This window comes from Mustela nigripes, chromosome 12 (genome assembly GCF_022355385.1).
Source record: "Mustela nigripes isolate SB6536 chromosome 12, MUSNIG.SB6536, whole genome shotgun sequence".
Lineage (NCBI taxonomy): Eukaryota > Metazoa > Chordata > Mammalia > Carnivora > Mustelidae > Mustela > Mustela nigripes.
In genome coordinates, this window is record NC_081568.1 from 49,274,298 (window position 1) to 49,295,528 (window position 21,231).

The 21,231-nt window shown below is 35.5% G+C and overlaps 1 protein-coding gene across 1 annotated transcript in view; it reads right to left on the reverse strand.

Annotated features, from left to right (window-relative positions):
- Positions 1 to 21,231, reverse strand: part of RNF145 (ring finger protein 145) — a 54,481-nt gene that overhangs the window by 12,565 nt on the left and 20,685 nt on the right. Inside the window, exons 5-8 of the mRNA XM_059417272.1 lie at positions 15,091 to 15,182; positions 8,735 to 8,970; positions 6,050 to 6,225; positions 2,651 to 2,791 (exon numbers count right to left, since the gene is read on the reverse strand). Coding sequence (XP_059273255.1) covers positions 2,651 to 2,791; positions 6,050 to 6,225; positions 8,735 to 8,970; positions 15,091 to 15,182 — 645 coding nt within the window. The remainder of the gene's footprint in view (positions 1 to 2,650; positions 2,792 to 6,049; positions 6,226 to 8,734; positions 8,971 to 15,090; positions 15,183 to 21,231) is intronic.

Sequence of the window (21,231 nt, forward strand, 5' to 3'; positions counted from 1 at the left end):
GGCAGGGAGACAGGCACAAAGAGAGGAAGGGAAGCAAGCTCCCTGCTGAGCAGAGAGCCCGGATATGGGGCTCGATCCCAGGACCCTGAGATCATGACCCGAGCTGAAGGCAGCGGCTTTAACCCACTGAGCCACCCAGGCGCCCCTAAAAAGCAACTTCTAAGATAAATGAGCCAGATACTCTCCCATTCTTAGGTATTCACTGAATTATACATATTTGTTATGAGCTATATCTTGATTATTAAAAAAAAATCACAGGTAAACGTCTTCATAGTCTTGGAGTAGAAAGGTCTCTTTAAGCAGACTATAAACTTTTTTTGAAATTCTGTTTCCATATGGAAAATTTGTACAAAATCCTGAGATCTTTTTTATCTTAATCACTTGATTTACAAAGAACTCTCACAAATAAATGAACAAGGCTAAATCTAGTTTTTCAAAACCACAAATGAGCAAATATATCAAAGTTTGATGACCCAACCACCAACAAGGAATTATGAGAAAAAAATGGGGAGACTAATATTGAGATAAAACAAAACAAAACAAAATATTGAGATAAAACAGATAAAACCTTTTTAGAGAAAAACTCACTAATAAATTTAAAAATGTATATACCCTTCAATTCAATAATCTTACTGGTAATAATTTACCCTATGGATGTACTACAAAAAACTTAAATGTAAGAGAAAATATAGTGAATAACAGAACATGTTATGTGGTATCACAAGAATACAACTGGCAAAATCCAAACTCTAAAAAATTAAACAGGACAATCTGGTGTCTTCAACAAATAAAATGAAAGGGAAAAAATACAGACACAACAGGGACCTAAATATTAAAAAAGAGGCTTAAAAAGTATTAACCAACTGCAATATGGCCCTTATTTAGATCTGAAGCTGACCAAACAAAAAAAAAAAAAAAATTTTTTTTAAAGGGGTGGGGAATATGAACACAACTGGGAATCCGATGTCGAGGAATTCTTCTCTTACTGGGAATGAATGTGCTATTATAGTTATGCTTTTTCAAATGAGACTGAAATATTTATGGGTAAAATGATATTATATCTGGGATCTGCACCAAGGGCAGCTGCGGATTATGGAGGGGACAAAGTAAGTGGAGTAGATAGGGGCATGCATGACAGAAAACTGGCTGTTATTACTGGAGATGGGTCACAGGTATATGTAAGTTCACTTTACTATTCTCTCAACTTGGTTAATTTGAAAGTTTCCTAATTAAGGGTTAAAAAAAAAAGAAATACTTTAGTATTTTGAAATACTATGACTTTATCAGAAAGAATGAGGATGCCTTTGTGTTGATATAAAAAAAATCCAAAACATATTTAAGTGAAAAACTAAGGGGCCAAACTGTGTATACTATGTGGAAATGAAATAAAAACAACAAGAGTAGCAAAAATATATATGTGTACTTTTCCCCGTAAGAAATTTAAAAATAACCATTATAAGCTGCTACCTTTAGGGAGAGGAAATGGCAAGCAGGGGGAAAAGAGTTGTCACTTCCCATTTCACATTTTCTGAATGGTGTGAATTTTATGAGCTTATACATGAATTATTTTTCTTTCCTGCCCTTCTCCCTCTTTTGTCATTATAAAGGTGTTAGCTAGGACTAGCAGGAAGATTATAAAGCTTAGGGTTTTTTTCTCTTCTGTCATACAAAAAATAATGTACACTAAAAAAAGTTTCCTCCAATTTACAAGGTACTTCACCATCTACTAATTCTTTTTTTTTTTTTTTAAGATTTTATTTATTTATTTAACAGAGAGAGATCACAAGTAGGCAGAGAGGCAGGCAGAGAGAGAGGAGGAAGCAGGTTCCCTGCCAAGCAGACAGCCGATGTGGAACTCGATCCCAGGGCCCTGAGATCATGACCGAGCCAAAGGCAGAGGCTTAACCTACTGAGCCACCCAGGTACCCCCATCTACTAATTCTTAAACATTCCATAAAGACTTAAAATTTTAAGAGTTTATATAAAGTTATATAAATGAAATCATTAAAAATTCCTATATTAACAGAAATTGTGATAAGTTCTAGAAATAGCGTTTCCCAATATCTGATCTTGGTGATTTAGTAACTATATTAACCATTCTACATTCTCATTAATGTATCCCTTGAAACTTCAATCAGTATCAAAATTATGTCCACACATAAAAATTTTTTTCAAGTATCAAATATAGAAATTTGATTTTAACAGGGCTACACTTAAACTTCAATGGGAAAAAGCAGGCTATCAAAAATCTTTCAAGGTACCTGGGTGGCTCAGTCAGTTAAGACAGTTGATTTTAGCTCATGACTCATGATCTCAGGTTGTGAGATTGAGCCTCTCATGTCAGGCTCTATGCTGAGTGTGGAGCCTGCTTAGGATTCTCTCTCTCCCTCTGCCCCTTACTCCCCACCTACCCCCAAAATCTCTTAAATCTAGGAATGTGTCCAAGATATACTGTTATGTACATACAGTAAAATTCCATCTTTTACAAATGGAAATTCAGTTATATTTTCAAAGTATTTTAAATCCAAACAGTTGCAACCATTCAAGAAAAAACAAATCTCAAAATTCCGTTTCCTCTGAAATTCATCACTATTTCTTCAAGTTCTATACAATATTTAATGTCTAGAGATATCCATAGTCAAGAACTTACCGATTCATGGCAGGATCATTCATGAAAGCTCGATAACCCTGCAAGTAAAACTTGCAGAGTGTCAGGACACCCAAGGCAACGAAGGAAACCGTGAAGACCAAACCCAAAAGCGAGTAGGGAGTGCTGCAGCATTCAGCAATACTAGAAAAAGGGGGGTGGGGAAATATTGACAGATAAAAATTTTCCACTTGAAATAACACCATCTTAAGCCTTCAAAACCACCAATCTTGATCTGATCCTCTTCAATTAAAACACCCCACACCAAAATTTGAGGTAAAAATCACCTAACCATTCCATTAATAATTTAAATTCATTCTTATATTATCCTAACCTACTTTTTAAAAAAAATATCTCTGGCAAATATTCCGTACATAGCACCATATCTGAAACAAAGTCTTATCTATTTTTATTTATCTATCATCTATTTCAAAAGCAGTAATGGTTTAAATTTTCTTCAAACCCTAAGAAACATATAATTAACATGCTGATAATATTCAAAAAAGACTCGTATAGTTGCCCATAGTTCCTTCTGAAAAATGCTAGCTATTCAAATTATTCAGACTGTAAACAATTTGTGCTAATAGTCAAAACTCCTTATATGACCAAATTGCTATCAGGGAAGGCCCATACTGACTTTGCAGCTCCCAACTCCTCTCAGTATAACTGTACTTTCCATATTATTGATACTTTAAATTTTAATTTAATTTAGGTTTACATAATTGCATTCTTTTCTGGGTTATTTCAAAAGCATATCCATGAATATAGCCTAAGACCACTTAAAAATAATTTTAATATCGTTTTTTAACATAAAAGTTTGCTATGAATACCACTTACAAGAAGAATTGGAAAACCTTACACTACCTAAAACTTGTAAATACTTTCACACTTTATGGCAATACATTCAATATTTTCACTGAACATTTTAGATACTAACTTATTAAGTATATTACAAACATATGTAGTATTATGTACTAATAATTTGGATTTAGCATTTATACAGCATTTAACAAATGTTCAAATAAGTTTTAGAATTTCAGTTAAGAACTTCATTCAGGAGATGAGGAATTCATTCAGGCAAATCAATACCTATCTTTTACTATGTAGCTCTGTGCTTCTGCTACATAATTATCCTTCCTACACAATTAATTGCTTTATAAATAAGTTCTTAAATGAAAATATCTACTTTTCCAAAGACCGATGTACATTACGATGAGAAAAAAATGTCCTTTTAGGAGTCAAAATATCTATAAATTATGGTGGTTGATAGCTAAAAGAATGACTGTATGGCATTCTTACAAATCTAATTTCCCAAGATGTGACCTCTTCTCAAAGAAATCCCTATATAGGATTTTAAACAAATTGTCTAGTAACTAAAAAGTGATAATCATAAATAAAAATATACTAAAAATTTTACTTCATTCTCACTGGAAGTCTGAAAATTTTACTGATGTTCCATACTATTTCTCTATTCTTGTCTCCATATTTGGAGAAATCTTTTACATCCAAACCGTATGATTTAATTATATTTTCAAGAGGATATTTTTCAAAAGAGAACATACTTAAGAAAGTAAAAGGTTTCAATCTAATTTGGGGGAAGTAAAAGAATTGGGAAAACTTGATAAAACTTTTCTTCTTCTCTCTCTTTAGTGAGATGTTTTATTGATTTTAGTTTCTCTTTTCTGGCTGCAAAAACAAGCCCTTTGTTTACATGTGCTTTTTAGTCAGTTTGTTTAGTGAGGGTATGCTGATAAACTTGCAATCTTCCTTTGGTAAATAAGTTGTTCTTTGGCAAGGCAACACACCATTGTAACCCGGAAGGAGCATCAAGGACAATGAACAACGCTTACAGGAATGGAAATTAACAGAAGAACCATAAGGAAACTTCTCTGTTAAAAAACAAATTTAAACTTCATATTTTGAGAAGGGGTAATCTAGCCTATGTATAAAAAGGAAGAGAGAGAAAAATCATTTTGAAAAGACACCTAAACCTCATCTAAAAATCTCAGTATTACATTCAAACTTTGTAAATAAGTTTAAATTCATTCACAGGCTTACTGATTTGTGAAGCCTATTACACTATGCTACACTTGATCTGACTGTGCTTTTTAATGGGTAATAATCTGGTTTAAAACATGACCAATCCCAATCCCACACTTGGGTTATTATCCTAACCAAAGGATTATATTTCTCTCTTTAAACTGAATTACTTTTTGGATCATTTAAAAATTCTTCACAAAACTTCCATATTATTTACATTAAAAAACAATAGCAGTGACAATTCATGAATAATGAACTGGGTATTAAAATGTATTGGGTATCAATTTATTGCATGCTTACAGAAGCTACTTATCAACCAGAAGTGTTATTTTTAGAAAGTACAAAAGCTGTCTCGATGCCAATAAGTTTATTCTGCTTATTTACTGAAATAGGTACTGCCCTATGACATTTTTATTGATATCTAACACTGTGTAACATTCTTCCTATGCCCCTTACTGCACAGTGCTCCACCATTTGGTTGGCTGAGAAACAATGGCTCTATTAACTAAAACTCAACACTTTTGTCTGCTTTTGTACTTTTGCACTCTCCTGAAGGACAGAGTTTTATTCTTGTCTGTATGTGTCAGGGAATGAAGATAGACAGCCATGTGCTAGAGTCTGAGGGCTTGAGATTCAAACTCAAAGAGAAGAAAAAATGACAAATGTGGATATAGTTCCCAACTAAGATACTTCAGTAAAATAAAGGACTCCGATGACTTAAGGCTATTTTTTTTTTTTTAAACTAAATCTTAAAAACCAAGTCTTGGAATTCCTTTGGGGCAAACAGCAAAGCATTATGATATACTCACTTCTCCAATTATTTGACGATATCGAATGAAGCAAAACATTAAACAGAGCGTTAGCTGCAAGATTAAGTCATAGGGTATGAACTCAGAAGGGTTCTGACACCTGGGGCAAAGTACTCTCAGGACAGTCTCTTCAGCTATGAAAATGGTAAATGATAATAAAGGCACTTATCTCTCAGGATTGTGGTCAAGATTATGTGTGAAGGTAAGTGTTTACGAGTGTGGCTGGCACATATTAAATACTCCATAATTGACAATTATTTTTAGTAACATATGCTTTATTTACCCAACCAATAATTTAACTTGAAATTAGAAAAATATTTTTAAAATTTGCTATGTACCTTTCCACAAATCATTTGCTAAAGCCACCTATACCACCATTACCTTAGCACCTGCCTGCACTGCCAGACCCAGGCATCCACCAAGTGAAAATCCCGTCTTAATTAAATATAGGGTACACTCTAATGTAACTAGAAATTTGCAAAACTAGCTATTCCTAGATCAAAGTCTTCTCTTCCTAAGGTTATGTATAGTATCACATGTTCCCATTAATTACCTTGTCAGGAAAAGGAAAAGAAGCCTCTCCCGGGATGCAGGTTGATCTCGAGTACTGAAATAGGAGTAAATCTGAAGAGCAAATAAGACGAGCCAGAAAACCATGAAGAGTACAGGAACTACGAGCTGATTCCACAGGGACATTCCCAAAGCTAGAAGGCCATATACCTCTACTACCTGAATAAGAAAATGAGATAGGAAAACATCTTCTATCATTTCAATAAACACTTTTAAACACAAAAGAGTTTAAAGTACTTAAAGAGAGAAGTTAAATTGCTTTTCTTTCACTTTAAGATTGTTTCAATTAAATTCCTTTAAAGTTAGCTCTGTACATACAGTTAGTACATTCTCTAAAATTCACTGATGTTGCGTTCTTATTAACACTTGCACACACTCATCAAATGACAACCATAAACTGCCCTTACAGTTCAGAGTAAAGTTACTTTCAAAGTAAAACTGCATCAAAGGTAGGTTGAGTAGACTTTGTAAACTTACTCATCTCTAAATCAAAATGATCCAGACTACCATAAATGAAGCAATAGTGTGTGAATGGCCAGAAAAAGGGGCAATGTAAAAGGAAGAATTTTTCCGGGTGTATTCAAGAAATGTCACAGGGGAGAAACTGATCGACAGAAGACAGAATAAACATTGGAGTTTACTCCACTGGAGATAGTTAGCAAGTCTTTTCCCCCAGACAGATCAATTCCCCTTGCTACTCCTGTGTATTTATCAAACACTTCTCAATTTATTTGATTTGCTTAGTGCATTAACACCAGGAAAAAAGGTACAACTAAAAAAAGGTTTATTAATCTACTAATCAGTAAATTAGCTTTCCAGTTTGTAAAACAATCTCTTATGCGATTAATTAGGAGAAATTAGTTCTCATAATCTGATTAAGCCTAAGAGCATACATGTAACCAAGTTTCTAGAGTTACTATGCCAGGGACTAGACCCTGGTAACACAACAGGGTTCTGCAAGGCAGGCTACAAATTCTAACCTACACAGCCAAATCATCTTGCCAGAACTCTCAACAGGATAGCACAATGTTTCAATAAAATACAACTATATTAAATTAAAATACATGGACTTCAGGTTTTTCTGATTTCTAATTAACACCTATTTCTAGGTAGATCTAGATCTTTTTATTAAGTTAAAATGCAATGACCTAGTTAATCCAAATTTAAATTTTTGATCTATAAATCAAATGCTTTCTCTAAAATCCAGTCAAGATTAACTTCTATTTTTTCCCTACTAAAAAATATTGAAAGAAAAAGCAAGTTGTCCAACTAGTTGCAAAATCATTATTAGCAGCAAATTGATCACTGAGAGGTAGAGGGCACTTCTTCTCCTTTCCATTCAAGGAAAAGAGGACTAAAAAGCCTGATAGTTTCCATTCTTTACCTATCCAATCCTTTCCAAGTTGTGGATTTCATAACCTAGAATTTATTTTCAACCATGACATCTACTGATGCATGAATCTTAAGGCAACAAAAAGGTAAACAGGACACTGAGAAATGAGGGCTCTGTCCTTATAGTGATTAAATAAACAGTATACAATTAATGATTACTGATTGTCTTCTGTTTCCCACAAACTAGGGTAGATTTATTTCAAAGAAAAAATACATATTTTAGTCATTCTTACTTTGAATACAACTATAACCATTCCTCATAAAAAAGCTCTTCATGGAGTATGAAAATAACTTCCTCTTCTCTGAAAGACCTACTTTCAAGAAAATTGCTCAAGATAATCATTACATAAGATGAACAAAGAAGGCAGAATCAGCCTAAAGCCAAGAGTTCAGGGAAATTTTTCTGGGAAATCTGCCCTGGAGCACAACAATAAAAAAACCCACTTCTCTCAGTAGTTTGTTTATCAATCTGAGAGCCTCCTGTACTTTAAGGCCATATACACACAGTCAAAATGTAGAAAAGAATGTCCCTTTTAGCACTCTTTATATATCAATGTCAGCTTTAATATCTATTTTACATACTTATACTTAACATTAAGTCAAATAGAAATACTTATCTATTGTTTCTATCTGGGAATAATCTGTTTTAGAGCAAAGGCTAAAGAAGTAGGAAAGGCAGATGCATATCCTGTTGGCAAAATCAGTATATCTAAACAAAATCCATCACATGATAGCCCAGAACTACTTAACTTCTCAGTTTACATAAACTGGCAAATACAAGGAAAAAAACCTGTAATCACAGTAGGACTTTAAACAGAAGAAAAATATAGATTTTTACCTCTAGGTTTTCAATTCTGTATTATTTTCATCTTCACTGTAATGGTTAATACAGACTGAATACTGTCTGCTGCACTGAACTCATTTAAATCTCACAGCAGCCCTACAAGTTAAGTAGGACTCTTACTATTAGTTCCATTTTACTGAATAAGCCAACTTAAATGATTACCCGTCATCCCCAGGCTACACAGCTAGTAAACAGTAGAGCCAGAATAAAAACCCAGACACTCTGCTTCCACAAATTCACTTTACTTCACTGCCTCTCTGCAGAACACTTCTTCATAATCGCAGATACTCCTGATTAGGTTGAAAACAGTTGCTACTTAGAAACTGTCTAACAGAACGTTACCATGACCACCACTGTGAAATGAACTAAATCTTTAATAGAACTAATTTTTATGTAGAATTTTATCTAGCTGTCTGTGGTTGTCAGTCTTACCTGAACCAATTCTCTGTATGCAGACTTAGCAAGGTTATAAGGTACTAAAAGATTAGACCCAAGAAAGTAGAGAACTTCCAATCCAGTAAAAATCATAGCAAATTTGTTGATGATAACAATTGTCTCCAGAGGGACAAGGCAGAGTCGTGCTAGCAGGGGAAGCATGTGAGCTGAAAAGAGCCAAATCTGCTTCGTTTTCATGACACAGGAGCATAAAGTACACACCACCAACTGACCTAAAATGGGGAGAACATATTTAAGATTTGGTATCCACAAAATAAAAACAAAAGACACTGCTAAGAAAATGATGACACAGCTGTTGAAGAAGTCTAATTAAGATCTCTTAGTTAATAACTTAAATCAAATTTTTACCTCACCTGACCAAAATCACATGTTCACAGGCTCTGTCACTTTTGAGCATCAACTCCCTAGCTAGGTACTGATATGAAAAAAGCAGCAAAAATATCCACTGGTCTTCACCACATTTTGGATGACATATATAATATAGAAAAAGGCTTTTTTAACATCTAACTAAATATTATAGTTATTCAGTTACTAGTGTTTATATACAGCTCTTTTTACAAGGGTCCTCAATATTTAACTGTCCTGGTCTATAGGTGATAGCATAAAATTCCAGAGATACAGTTACTTCTCTAAGATCACCCTCCAACAAAACTCATTCTGAGATTTTCAAGCTTTAATTGCTTTTACAGGACTATGCAAGCCCTCTTTCTATATGACTCAATAGTGAAAGTCAACACTAAAAAATTCAAGCAACAAATTCTTCCCAGAGGATTATGTATGATCATTATGGAAGAGTTAGAAAATACAGAGAAATAAAAACAGGAAACATATTCAATCTCTTATAATCCTATCACACAAAAATAGCTTGTTAATACCTTTGGTCCATTAAACGGAGCACTGCATAGAGAGCCTTAGCATTGTATCTGAAACCTAGGTATGCTCAATAAAAATTAGTATTTGGGGGCACCTGGGTGGCAGAGGTGGTTGAGTGTCTGACTCTTGGTTTCAGATCAGGTCACAATCTCAGGGTTGTGAGATCAAGCTCCGGCATCTGGCTCCATGCTCAGTGCGGAGCTGGCTTGAAATTGGCTCTCCCTCTCCATCTGCCCCTCCTGCTCATGTAAGTTTGCTCGCTCACCCTCTCAAATAAATATTTTTTAAAAATCAGTTATTCATACTATTACTCTTTTCAGATTTATTCTATGCATGTGAACATACAAAAATGTTTTCTAAGAGATTACAGTGTACGTACGATTTTACAATCAGTTTTTTTCAGGTAATACATATAATGCATTTATGTCTCTCTCTATACCAGGAAGTATACATACATGGTTGTTTTTAGTTGTATGATTTATTACACTAAATCCATATGACACAGTATTAACATATGGCTATTGATTGCCCCTTGTTATTCTTTTCAATGATCTACTCTGATGACAGTACCATACTGTTTGTTCCATTTCACTCACTAGACAAACCTCCATAGATCCCTTTAGAATTTTGTGAAAATCCCTGAACCTGTTATCTGCCAGATTAACTTGAGAATCATTGAGTCAATTTCTCTTCCTTCTTGCCAATGAAAAGCAAAACAATGCTCTGAGATTTTAGTTTTGTGTTCAGTCTATATTACTATTAAAAGAATACAAAAATGGGGGCGCCTGGCTGGCTCAGTGGGTTAAAGCCTCTGCCTTTGGCTCAGGTCATGATCAGGTCCTGGGATCGAGCCTCACATCAGGCTCTCTGCTCAGCAGCGAGCCTGCCTACCCCCCCTCACTCTGCCTGTCTCTCTGCCTACGTGTGATCTCTCTGTGTCAAATAAATAAATAAAATCTTAAAAAAAAAAAGAATACAAAAATGGCATTCATTTTTACACAAAGCTGAACATTTATTAAAAATCTACCACATTGTAAAAAAAAAAAAAGAAAAAAAAAAGACCATGTTGTAACATGTAGTATTTTCTTCCACAAAGTATTAATCTTCACCTTTAAAGAGCTGATATTTAAATAATGTGAAAAATAGCCATAAAGGCATAAAAGGAGGAAAACCCATATTACTAAAAACAAACAAAAAACAAAAAGCAGAGGACAGGCCATCAATTGAATTAGGAGAACATTTTAAAGAACAGAGAATGAAGAGATAGCAGGCAATTAACTTTACCAGCCACTACTCTTTCCCATACCCTAGAAGGAAGACCAAAGCCTACACCTTGAAGAGAACAAGAACAGGTTCCTGGACACCAAAGCAGAAGTGAGATGCCCATATGAAAAGAGGGGATTAACACAAAAGCCTGCACCCTGAGAGATAAGATCTCTCTAGATATCCAAGCACTGCTGCCATGTTTATTGTCACACATTCTAGTCTCTAACAACAGCCTCCCCTACAAGGGACAGACAGAAAGATTCCATTTCCGGGAAGATGATCAAGTCCAAGTAAAAACACATACAAATACTCAAAACCAGCCAATTCCACTTGAACATCAACTGTGAAACATGCCAGTTGGTAAATCTAAAGATTCCAATCAACAACTTAACTTACTTTAATACAAATGATCAGTCAAGGACTCCTAGGTATTTAAGTAAAACTTATGCTTTAATCAGCCTCAGTGAGGCCTAGGCATCAGGATTTATAAATCCTTGTTTAATATAACCAGGTGTTTCAAATCCAGGTTTGAGAAACACTACTATCCCATGACACACAAAGACCAAAACAAAGAGAAGAAAGATCTCAGGGGAAATGGATAATTCAAGGAATCAAAGAGAGCTTCAAATAGATAAATGATATATCGAAGAAATAAAAAGGCTGTCCTAGTAAAAAGAAGCATTCAACGAAAACAAGTTCCTGGATATTAAAAATATAAAACAAAAAAGGTACAACAAAAGGGATGGAAGATAAAGTTGGGAAACCTCGGAAAGTAAAACAAAAGACAGAGAGAGAGGAAGGAAAACAGAACAGTAAGATAATTAGGGAGTCAATGTAGGAGGAGTTGACAGAATTTCCAGAGAACAAAAGAGGTAATAGCAGGGAAGATATGATTGTGACTTAGAAAGGAGAAAGGCCTCTGGAGAATTGATACAGGACTGTAGAGAGGTGTGGTGCAGGACAGAGCGAATTTTCATCATAAAATTGTGGTAGGCCTTGGCTTTTAAAAATAAGTGTATTTCTTTGATTAAAAAATTAGCAAAAACTCGAGGCGCCTGGGTGACTCAATGGGTTAAGCCTCTGCCTTCGGCTCAGGTCATGATCTCAGGGTACTGGAATCAAGCCCCACATTGGACTCTCTGCTGAGGAGGGAGCCTGTTGTACCCCCCACCCCACCCCACCGCCTGCCTCTCCGCCTACTTGTGATCTCTGTCAAATAAATAAATAAAATCTTTTAAAAAAAATTAGCAAAAACTCTAAAAGAAAGTACTTGGAGGAAATGCTTTTAACATTAGGAATGATTAGGAATTTTTACCCTGGCATATCTTATTTCTCTCACTGTACTCATAGCTGATATTTAAATTTCCTTGTTCAGCATGATGTAAACTTCCTTTACACTCCGAAAATTCCCCCAAGTCTAAGCCAGCACATTCAGTACTCAACTCTGGGGTTACAGCCTTCATTTATCTTCTTTCATAGAAGAATATGACTCATAGGCTAGGATCCTCTATAAGAGAAGACCACTTCTCCTCCTATTTAGGTGGAAAAAAAGGAGTGGAAATCTTTCCTGCAGCAACAGAAGAACTGGAAGCTGTTTAAGTTGATGTGCCTATTCCAATCAGCAATTCTGAATAAATCAAAATCACAAAGTAAGCTCTTAATGTCAAAATTCCACTATTAGAAATAGCTCCAAGAAGTCTACAACTCTAAGAAATGATGGCATATCAATATTACTCAGTTTTTCATTAAAAGTTCATTAATGAAGTGGAAAAAATGAGTAGAAAATACTTACTTATGGATTTTATTTCCAATTAACTGAATCTTAATTGGTTAAACAGAGGATCATAGCCACTGATAGGAAAATTTAAGGAGATGTTTCAAATTTATACTATATTGCATCCATCACAGAATAAAAAATAATATTTGACAAGCTTTCTGACCTAGCAAATATAGCTGACATCTAAACAATGCAAGGGTTGGGGGACCAACAAGCTGCACAGTTGAAAACACCTGCATAACTTTTGGCTCCCCAAAAACTTAACTGCTAACATAGCTTATTGTTGACTGGAATTCTTACCAGTAACATAAACAGTCAATTAATACACATTTTGTGTTTTATATGTAATACATATTGTACTTTTACAATAATGCAGGCTAAGGAAAAGAAAATATTATTTTAAAAAATCATAAGGAAAAGCAAATACATTAACAGTACTGGATTTTAAGTGGATGACCCACGTGTTCAAATCTGTGTTGTTAAAGGGTCAGCTGTATTTTCACACTGAATGTTACCACTATTGAATATACCAACTCCTAGGATACAGTCATAACTCAGCATTTTTTTCTCTTATTGTCTTTTAAAATCCACTCTGTGAAGACTAGTGTTCCCCTGTCCCTAAGGCAAGTCCTGTAATTTTTCTCATCTAGCTGAGGTTATAGTCTCAACTGAACAATAGCCAATACTCTGAAACTGATTTAAAGTTGAGGCCTTTCCCTTACTCCACAGCTCAGGCCTCCTACAGGGCTAAAGACTGAAAACCCACAATTGTGAGAGAGGTGGGAAGCGGATGACAGGCTTTGTCTTCTTTCTCTAAGAGCACCAATGCCCACTCTTCCTAACTTATCCAGGGTTGAAGCATGTAGGGAAGAAGGAGAGAGAAGTAGGAAATTCTTACTTGCCTATGCTCTTACAATGATAGGGTGTGGGTGCACATGAAGCTGGAGCATAAAAAAATCGCCTTGGGGCGCCTGTGTGGCTCAGTCAGTTAAGCTGTGACTCCTGATTTCTACTCAGGTCATGATCTCAGGGTCATGAGATCGAGAGCCCTGCGCTGGGCTCTGCACCCATCATGGAGCCTGCTTAGATTAAGATTCTCTCTCCCTCTGACCCTCCACTCACTCCCCATACGTACTGCCCCCTGACTTAAAAAATTTTTTTAACTCCTTGTCTTTTCTCCTGTGCATTTGTGTGGGTTCTTCTGAGATTGTTCCCATCACTGTGGCTCTCCTAACCTTACTGCTTGTTATATACCCTCCGTTTTCAGTTCTTGTCTTAACTCCTGAAAATTCAATCCCCATTGAAGTCTTCTTATCCTTCTAAAGGCTCTCTTAGAAGGACCTAAAAAAATCCCATGAACTCTTGGGGGCCCTTTTCTAGTTCACAGGAAACTAATACCGTTTGCCCACATACATTAGAAGATACAAGAGAACTCCACAAGACATTTTCACTACATCCACGGTCAGAAAATTCAAGAGCCAGCCAGCCCACTGCTGGCACTGATATCTTATTAGAATTATATTATGAGCCACATTTTTAATTTTTTAACCTTCTGGTAGCCTCATTTTATAAAAAAAAAAAACAAGAACAACAACAACAAAAAAGCAGGTGGAATTAACAATATATTTTATTAAACCTAATATACCCCAAATATTATCACATAAACATTCAACATACATTAAAAAATTAACAAGACATTTTGCAACCTTTTTTATACGAAGTCTTAGAAATTGGGTGTATTAGACTTACAGTGTATCTTAATTTGGATTAGCCACATTTCAATAGCTACATGTAGCTAATTTTAGATGGCGCAGCTTGAGATTTTACAGGCTGGGTCAGACACCAGTTCACAGTATCCCCCCTAAGCCACAGAAGACATGTGACTCTCCAAATAGTCTACTGCTGAATTCTTGACATGTGAACGGTTGGGGAGGTATTTCAGAGAAAAGAGCTCTCAACAGAAATCCTCCTTTTCTAATATTCAACCTTTTATCATCCTCTAGATGGATGAGTTTAAGAGTCACAAAATAGGTTTTCTCTCACTTCCTTTTTTGCAATTGTCACATAGGTAGTGTCACTTTGGACTGTATCTACATTGTTTGGGGTTATTAGCCAACATGCCTATTTTTAACATTGTGCTACCTAAATACTTCAATCATGTCTCAAGTTCTTGATGTTTCTGGCAATTTATTTTTGACCACAGTGATGGCTTTCAATAACAATAAATAACTTTAAAACATTATATATTTAATTTTAATCTCACAAAATAATAACCAGCTTTATTAACCTTCTAAATAGTTAAAATATCATTAAAAAACACAAGTACCTATAGACTATGTATGATTTTAAGCATGTAAAGAAGACAGTAAAACTAACTGATCCCCACCTATACTTTTAATTCTTTTATAATACTTACCTATTAAGGCTGTGGTAAACCGATTCATGGAAAGAGGTTCTAAATACATTGGTCCTTCATAGGCAGACTCCAGTTCACTCCTGACATAGTCCCTAAATAAGTAAAATAGTAAAAATGTTTTAGATACACTCCAAGCACATACGGAAAAGAAAAGCAGCTAAAGTACAGTATTCTTATAAAAAGCATAGTATTATGTTAATGACATCTCTCTCCGTATATATGAGAAAAAAATTAGGTATAAAGAATTATGTAAGGATGGACTTCATTTCCTTCTTCTATGCACTGGATCAGAATTTACCAAAAAGTGAATTTTATGATGCAGAAAAGACAGCCAAAGCACTACTTTATGGGATTTTCTTTCTTCCCAAGGCATTATTAAATAACTATTCCCAGTAAAAAAAAAAAAAAACAAAAAACAAAAAACACTGAGACACCATCCCTCAACCCTACTGCTTAACTGATAATACTACATCAATAGTATTACATCAAATTTCCCCTCTTTTGGCTCCCTTCCACCATCCTGTCTATCTTATTTTCCCCAAAGTTTTATCCCCACTTGTACTTAGTTACAAGTAAATCACAAACTAGTTAGAAAACTGGCTCACAGCAGAACAACCCTTAAAAACTGTCACTTTTGATTCTTTCAAGAATCTATAATTAGGTTTATAACATGTAAGAAAGCTAAGATTTATTTTGAAGCAAATTTTTTTAAAAGACTTTTTAAAATTTATTTATTTGACAGAGAGAGAGATCACCAAGTAGGCAGAGGCAGGCACAGAGAGTGGGAAAGCAGGCCTCCTGCTAAGCAAGGAGCCCAATGCCGGATTCAATCCCAAGACCCTGATATCATGACCGGGCTGAAGGCAGATGCCCAACCTTCTGAGCCACCCAGGCGCCCCATTTTGTAATAAATTTTAAATCACATCTACTATTTCTTTTAAAATTGAATTCATTTAACATGTGAGTACTGAGAAATAAGATATACGTAGGAAAGAGCCTTTACAAACAGAAAACAGAACTTCCAGTGAAAACAGAACTTCCAGTGCACATCCAGGAAGCACAGGAAAGAAAAACTTAACTTACTATCAGTAAGCTAAGTAGTAACACTAGAAGATTATGGTCTTAAGTTCCTGACAACAGATAAGGAAATTTGTGTAAAAAAATTCTCTTCTTCAATTATTGAATGTTTTGTTCATTGTACTTAAAACAGTTTGAATGTTTCTAGTATATCTGAACAAACCCATGGCTATATTTACTTTTATCATGAAATTACTTCCTATTAGGCAATAAAGTTGAAATCCTTTAGGGTAGCACAGCCAAATAAGACATGACTCTTACATAATCCGCAAGGAGAGTACTGACAAAAAAAAAACAAAAAAAAAACAAAAAAAAATCAAAATTAAAAACTAAAATATATTTTATGAATGGAAGTAGTTTGGGAGACAATTATAAAAAATCAATAATGGACCTAGATTCATGGGTGATTTGGCAATTCTCTATCATTCTTTGATGACTATTTATAGCAAATAATAAATCAATAGTCTCTTTTTACTGAAATTCTCAAGAACAATGATTTTAATGCAGTGGTTGTCAATCAGGGGTGATTTTGACCCTGACAGACATTTTGCAATGTCTGGAGACATTTTTAGTTGTCACAATTTAGAAGGGCTGGGGCTGCTGTGAGGGCCTAGATTAAGAGTGCTGCCACAACATTCTACAGTGCATAGGACAGCCCCACAACAAAGGACTACCCAGTCCAGACGTCAGTGGCTGAAACTGTGAGAGGCATAAATACTACATATGCAAATTACATATGCATACCTGATTACTAGGTAACTATCAATGTGAATTTATCATATTTTACAAAGTTTGGGGACAGAAAACTGAAGAATTGAGAGAATTATGAAATATAAATTAAAATACACATAAAATATCACTTAACATTCATGAAGTCTTTGAAAATACTATTAAAGAAAGAAATCTATATTTGAAAGAGCTCTAACCTGAGTCCTAGGCCTCTAAAGCCAAATAATTTCTTTGTGGCCACAGCAGAACCCTCTCCAATAGGTCCATTTACAAAGAGGGAAAACCCACAAAGACAAAAAGCAGATGGATGCTTGCAGGGCCTGGGGGATAGGAAAATGGAAAGGACACATAACAGGTACTGAGTTTTACCATGGGGTGATGAAAATATTCCGGAATTAGATAATGGTGATGGTTGCATGACATTACGAATTTAATATATACCAATGAATTGTTCACTTCAATTTTATGTCAATTCAATAAAAGGGCAATAGGGGTACCTACAAAAGCTCTACTTCTCTCTCTCAGGAAGAGCCGAAAGTTGCTCCCAAAGGGCTCAGTCCCCAGGAGCAATCTCAAGTGGGATGGGGGAGGGAAGAGAAATTGCAGGGTTGGGTTCCTTGACATGTCCTCTCTCCCTTGTTTGCTTTTGTCATCATATTAGTGATGTTTTATATATAACACAGCAAACACTATTCACAATTTCTTATTGCTGAAACATTTAACTCTTTTGTATTGTTTCCTACTATAGTTTACCTTTTTTTACAGCTTCTTTGCCTTTTAAGAAATTCTAACTTCACATAATGAAATTTGTAAGGAAAATTAACATTCTCTATACTTTTTCCTTTTAACCTCAAAAAGAATTTACTATATACATAATATGTTGCTAGCACACCGCTACTCTCTGGGAACACTACAACAGACAAGAGAGACACAAACCTGTTAGCCATGGAGTTTAACAAACCAGAAAGAAAAACAAACATCAAACATACTATTTAATCTAATAATTAATTACAGTTGTGATAAATGCTATAAAAACAGAGAATGATTTTCATTTTAATTCTTTTTCGGTATCCATACTTCATGACTTTGTGATTTGACAAGATTATAGGACACTAAGGGAGATGTGCCTTCCAGAAGAATAACCAACCTTCAGGCCCTAATGACAACACCATGGTATTAAGCAGCTTCCTCCCATTAGCTCTCTGTGGTGCAATCCTCTAGGACCCTAAGAATAGCTCTCCTCAATGCTGCAACCTCCCCTATTTATGTGCGACCTGAGCCACTGAACCAATAGAAATTAACACCTTCTCTAGACAACTTAGACCCTTTCTCCTTTGTTCAACTCCTATCTATCAAGACAGTCCTTCAAAATCCTCCCTGTTTGGCTGACTCAGCAGTAAGCCCCACCTCAGCAAAGAGGGCCAGGCCCAGAAAGCCTGTAATCCCTCTTTGGGCCAGCTGAGCTAGGCTTGCTAGAGCCAGGGCAGTGGCTTCAGTGAGGGCTGAACTACTGGTCTCAGAAGGAACAATGAGCTGTCCCTTCTGAAAGAAGAATCTGGACTGCATCCCAAACTGTATGGAAGAACTAAAACACGAATCAATGTTTGAACAAAGATCTCTATATCTAAGTTATGAACGACTTCACAGCACCCCACACTGAGAATGAAAACTTGATTACTCAAGTGTCTCAATAGAGTGGGTCACTCACAATGTAAATAAGATGGTAAGCCAAATAAGAAGGATCCAGAGAAGGTATTGTGCAAAATTCCATGAGTCATTTTAGGCCAAAAATTAATCTGATGCAATAGCCATGAAATTCTAATTTTTAAAAAAATTTAACAATTCTTTTAAGACTGAATCAGATGAGGGCAGCTGGGTGGCTCAGTGGGTTGAACCTCTGCCTTCGGCTCAGGTGGTGACTCCGGGGATCAAGCCCCACATCGGGCTCTCTGCTCAGCAGGGAGCCTGCTTCCTCCTCTCTATCTGCCTGCCTCTCTGCCTACTTGTGGTCTCTGTCTGTCAAAATAAAAAAAAAAACTGAATCAGATGAAACGTTCAAAAGCAGTATTTGATTTTTCAATTTAGATTTTTTTAAAGCTGTTTAAAAGTTTTTTTTTTTTTTAATCTAGAACATTTAAATAGTAAAATATATTAGACTGGTCAGAAGCAAGAATCCCTGCCATCTACTTATAACTGAAAAAAATCCTTCCTTTCTTAAACTTTTTTCATTTGTGCAATACAACAATCAACCCCGAGCACTAATAAACACTGAAAATCTACTTCTCTGATCCCTGGTGCTAGCCTATTCTCCAGTGACTAAAACTGTTTGGGGGCATACGAATGTGTGAGATATATGAAAAGGGCCTCAAGGATAGCTTGCAATTAGAAAAATTCTTGCTATAAGGAGAAGCATACAAATTACAAAAAAAAAAAAAAAAAAAGTAACAACAACAAAATCTAGAAGCTTACCAAAACTCACCAACTGACCCTGTAACAATCTCTTAAGGAACCTAACAACCTAGAACAATTTGTACATTCTGGCCATTTAATGCTTTCACACTGTTAATTCCAGAGAAACCTAATCTACTTTTACAGAGAATTAAGCCGTGAGCTCTCAAAGCTTTCTTATGCAATATGTGCAAACAAAAGGCACTGCAATTTAAGGGATCCCAGATACTGAGATGTTCTAACACTGGATTTGAGTATCTACTATACCCTAAACAATGTGCTAGTAATTGTTCATTTACTTACACTGTTCTTTCTTAGCTTCTTTGTGACCCCCTACAGAAATATTTAATGTCTGGAGCAGATAATGTTCAAAAGAAGAAAATATATAAAACACTGAAATGTGTCAATTTTATTCCTGTCAAAATTAAAAGCTGGGTATAGAATGATAAAATTCATTTATATCATTTATTAACAGCAGTGGTTCTCAACAGAGGAAAATCTTGTTCCTCAGGTAAGCACATTTGGCAATGGGATACTGTGTGGTTTCACAACTGCTGGAGAGGGTGTGCTCTGTGATCTAGGGAGCAGAACATACTATAATACACAAGACTGTCCCCAGAGCAAAGCATGACTTGGCCCGAAATGCTAATAGTCCTATAACAGAGAAACCTTAAATGAGACAAACTTTCGTGAAATGGGGAGCTTATTATCTGTATTTTACATACAAATAACTTTTGGGGAAGTTTTACATTTGAAATCCTACTTATATACCAGAGACCAGGATGAAAAGGAGTATACTTTCAATCTTATGAAACCCAGGGTCTCCTAATTCAACTTACACACATACAAAACAGACATGTTAGTTCATAAATCTAACAATAAAACAAGGAATTTAAGAATATTGGAGCTTAGGGGTGCCTGGATGACTCAGCTGGTTAAGCGCCTGCGTTTGGCTCAGGTCATGATCCTTGAGTCGAGTCCCACATCGTCCTCCACAGGGGACTCCCTGCTTGGCAGGGAGTCTGCTTCTCCCTCTGACCCTTCCCCTTCTCATGCTCTCTCTCTCTCTCTCATTCTCTCTCTCAAATAAATAAATAAACAAAATCTTTAAAAAATAATTTAAAAAAAGAATACTAGAGCTTAAAAATTTTAGAGAAAAACACACAACTGTGATGTAAATCAAGACCATACCCCCATAGGAAAGGTCATGTCAGTTGTCAAGTTTTTCTTTTTTCTCCTATAGTTCTGGATAGTCTCAATTTTAAAGTAGGATTGATCCTGGAAAATATATTCCTTACATTACTCAAAATGAAAAACACGTTTAGTAATTTTAAGAGTTAAGGAACCTGAAACATAGAAAATAAAATATTAAATGTTCATACTACATCAACTGAGGTGACAGATTTTCTAAAGTTTAATTCCTCTGAACTATAAGCAATATCCATTCTAGACATATTCTAAACAAGTTTTTATTCACTTAAGGGTAATCAGCTTCATTATCTGAGTACATGTCTTTTTTTTTTTTAGATATATTTATTTGAGTGGAGGAAGGAGCAGAAGGAGGAGAAGCGGACTCAGTGCACTAAGGAGGGAGCCCGATGTGGGGCTGGATCCCAGGACCCTGGGATCATGGCCTGAGCCAAAGGCAGATGTTTAACCAACTGAGCCACCCAGGTGCCCCTATCTGAGTACATGCCTTAAGGGAAAAGAGAAACCCAGCTTTTCAAGAGCTTATGAAATTTTCAATTTGCAATAACTTTTTATATAGCCAGTTTCTGAAGTACCAAATAAATTACTTAAATAATTAATTACTTAAATTAGCCAAATACTGATTTTCCTTCTTAGTACCATACTACACTCTGCCTTGATATAACTAGACTGAATGGT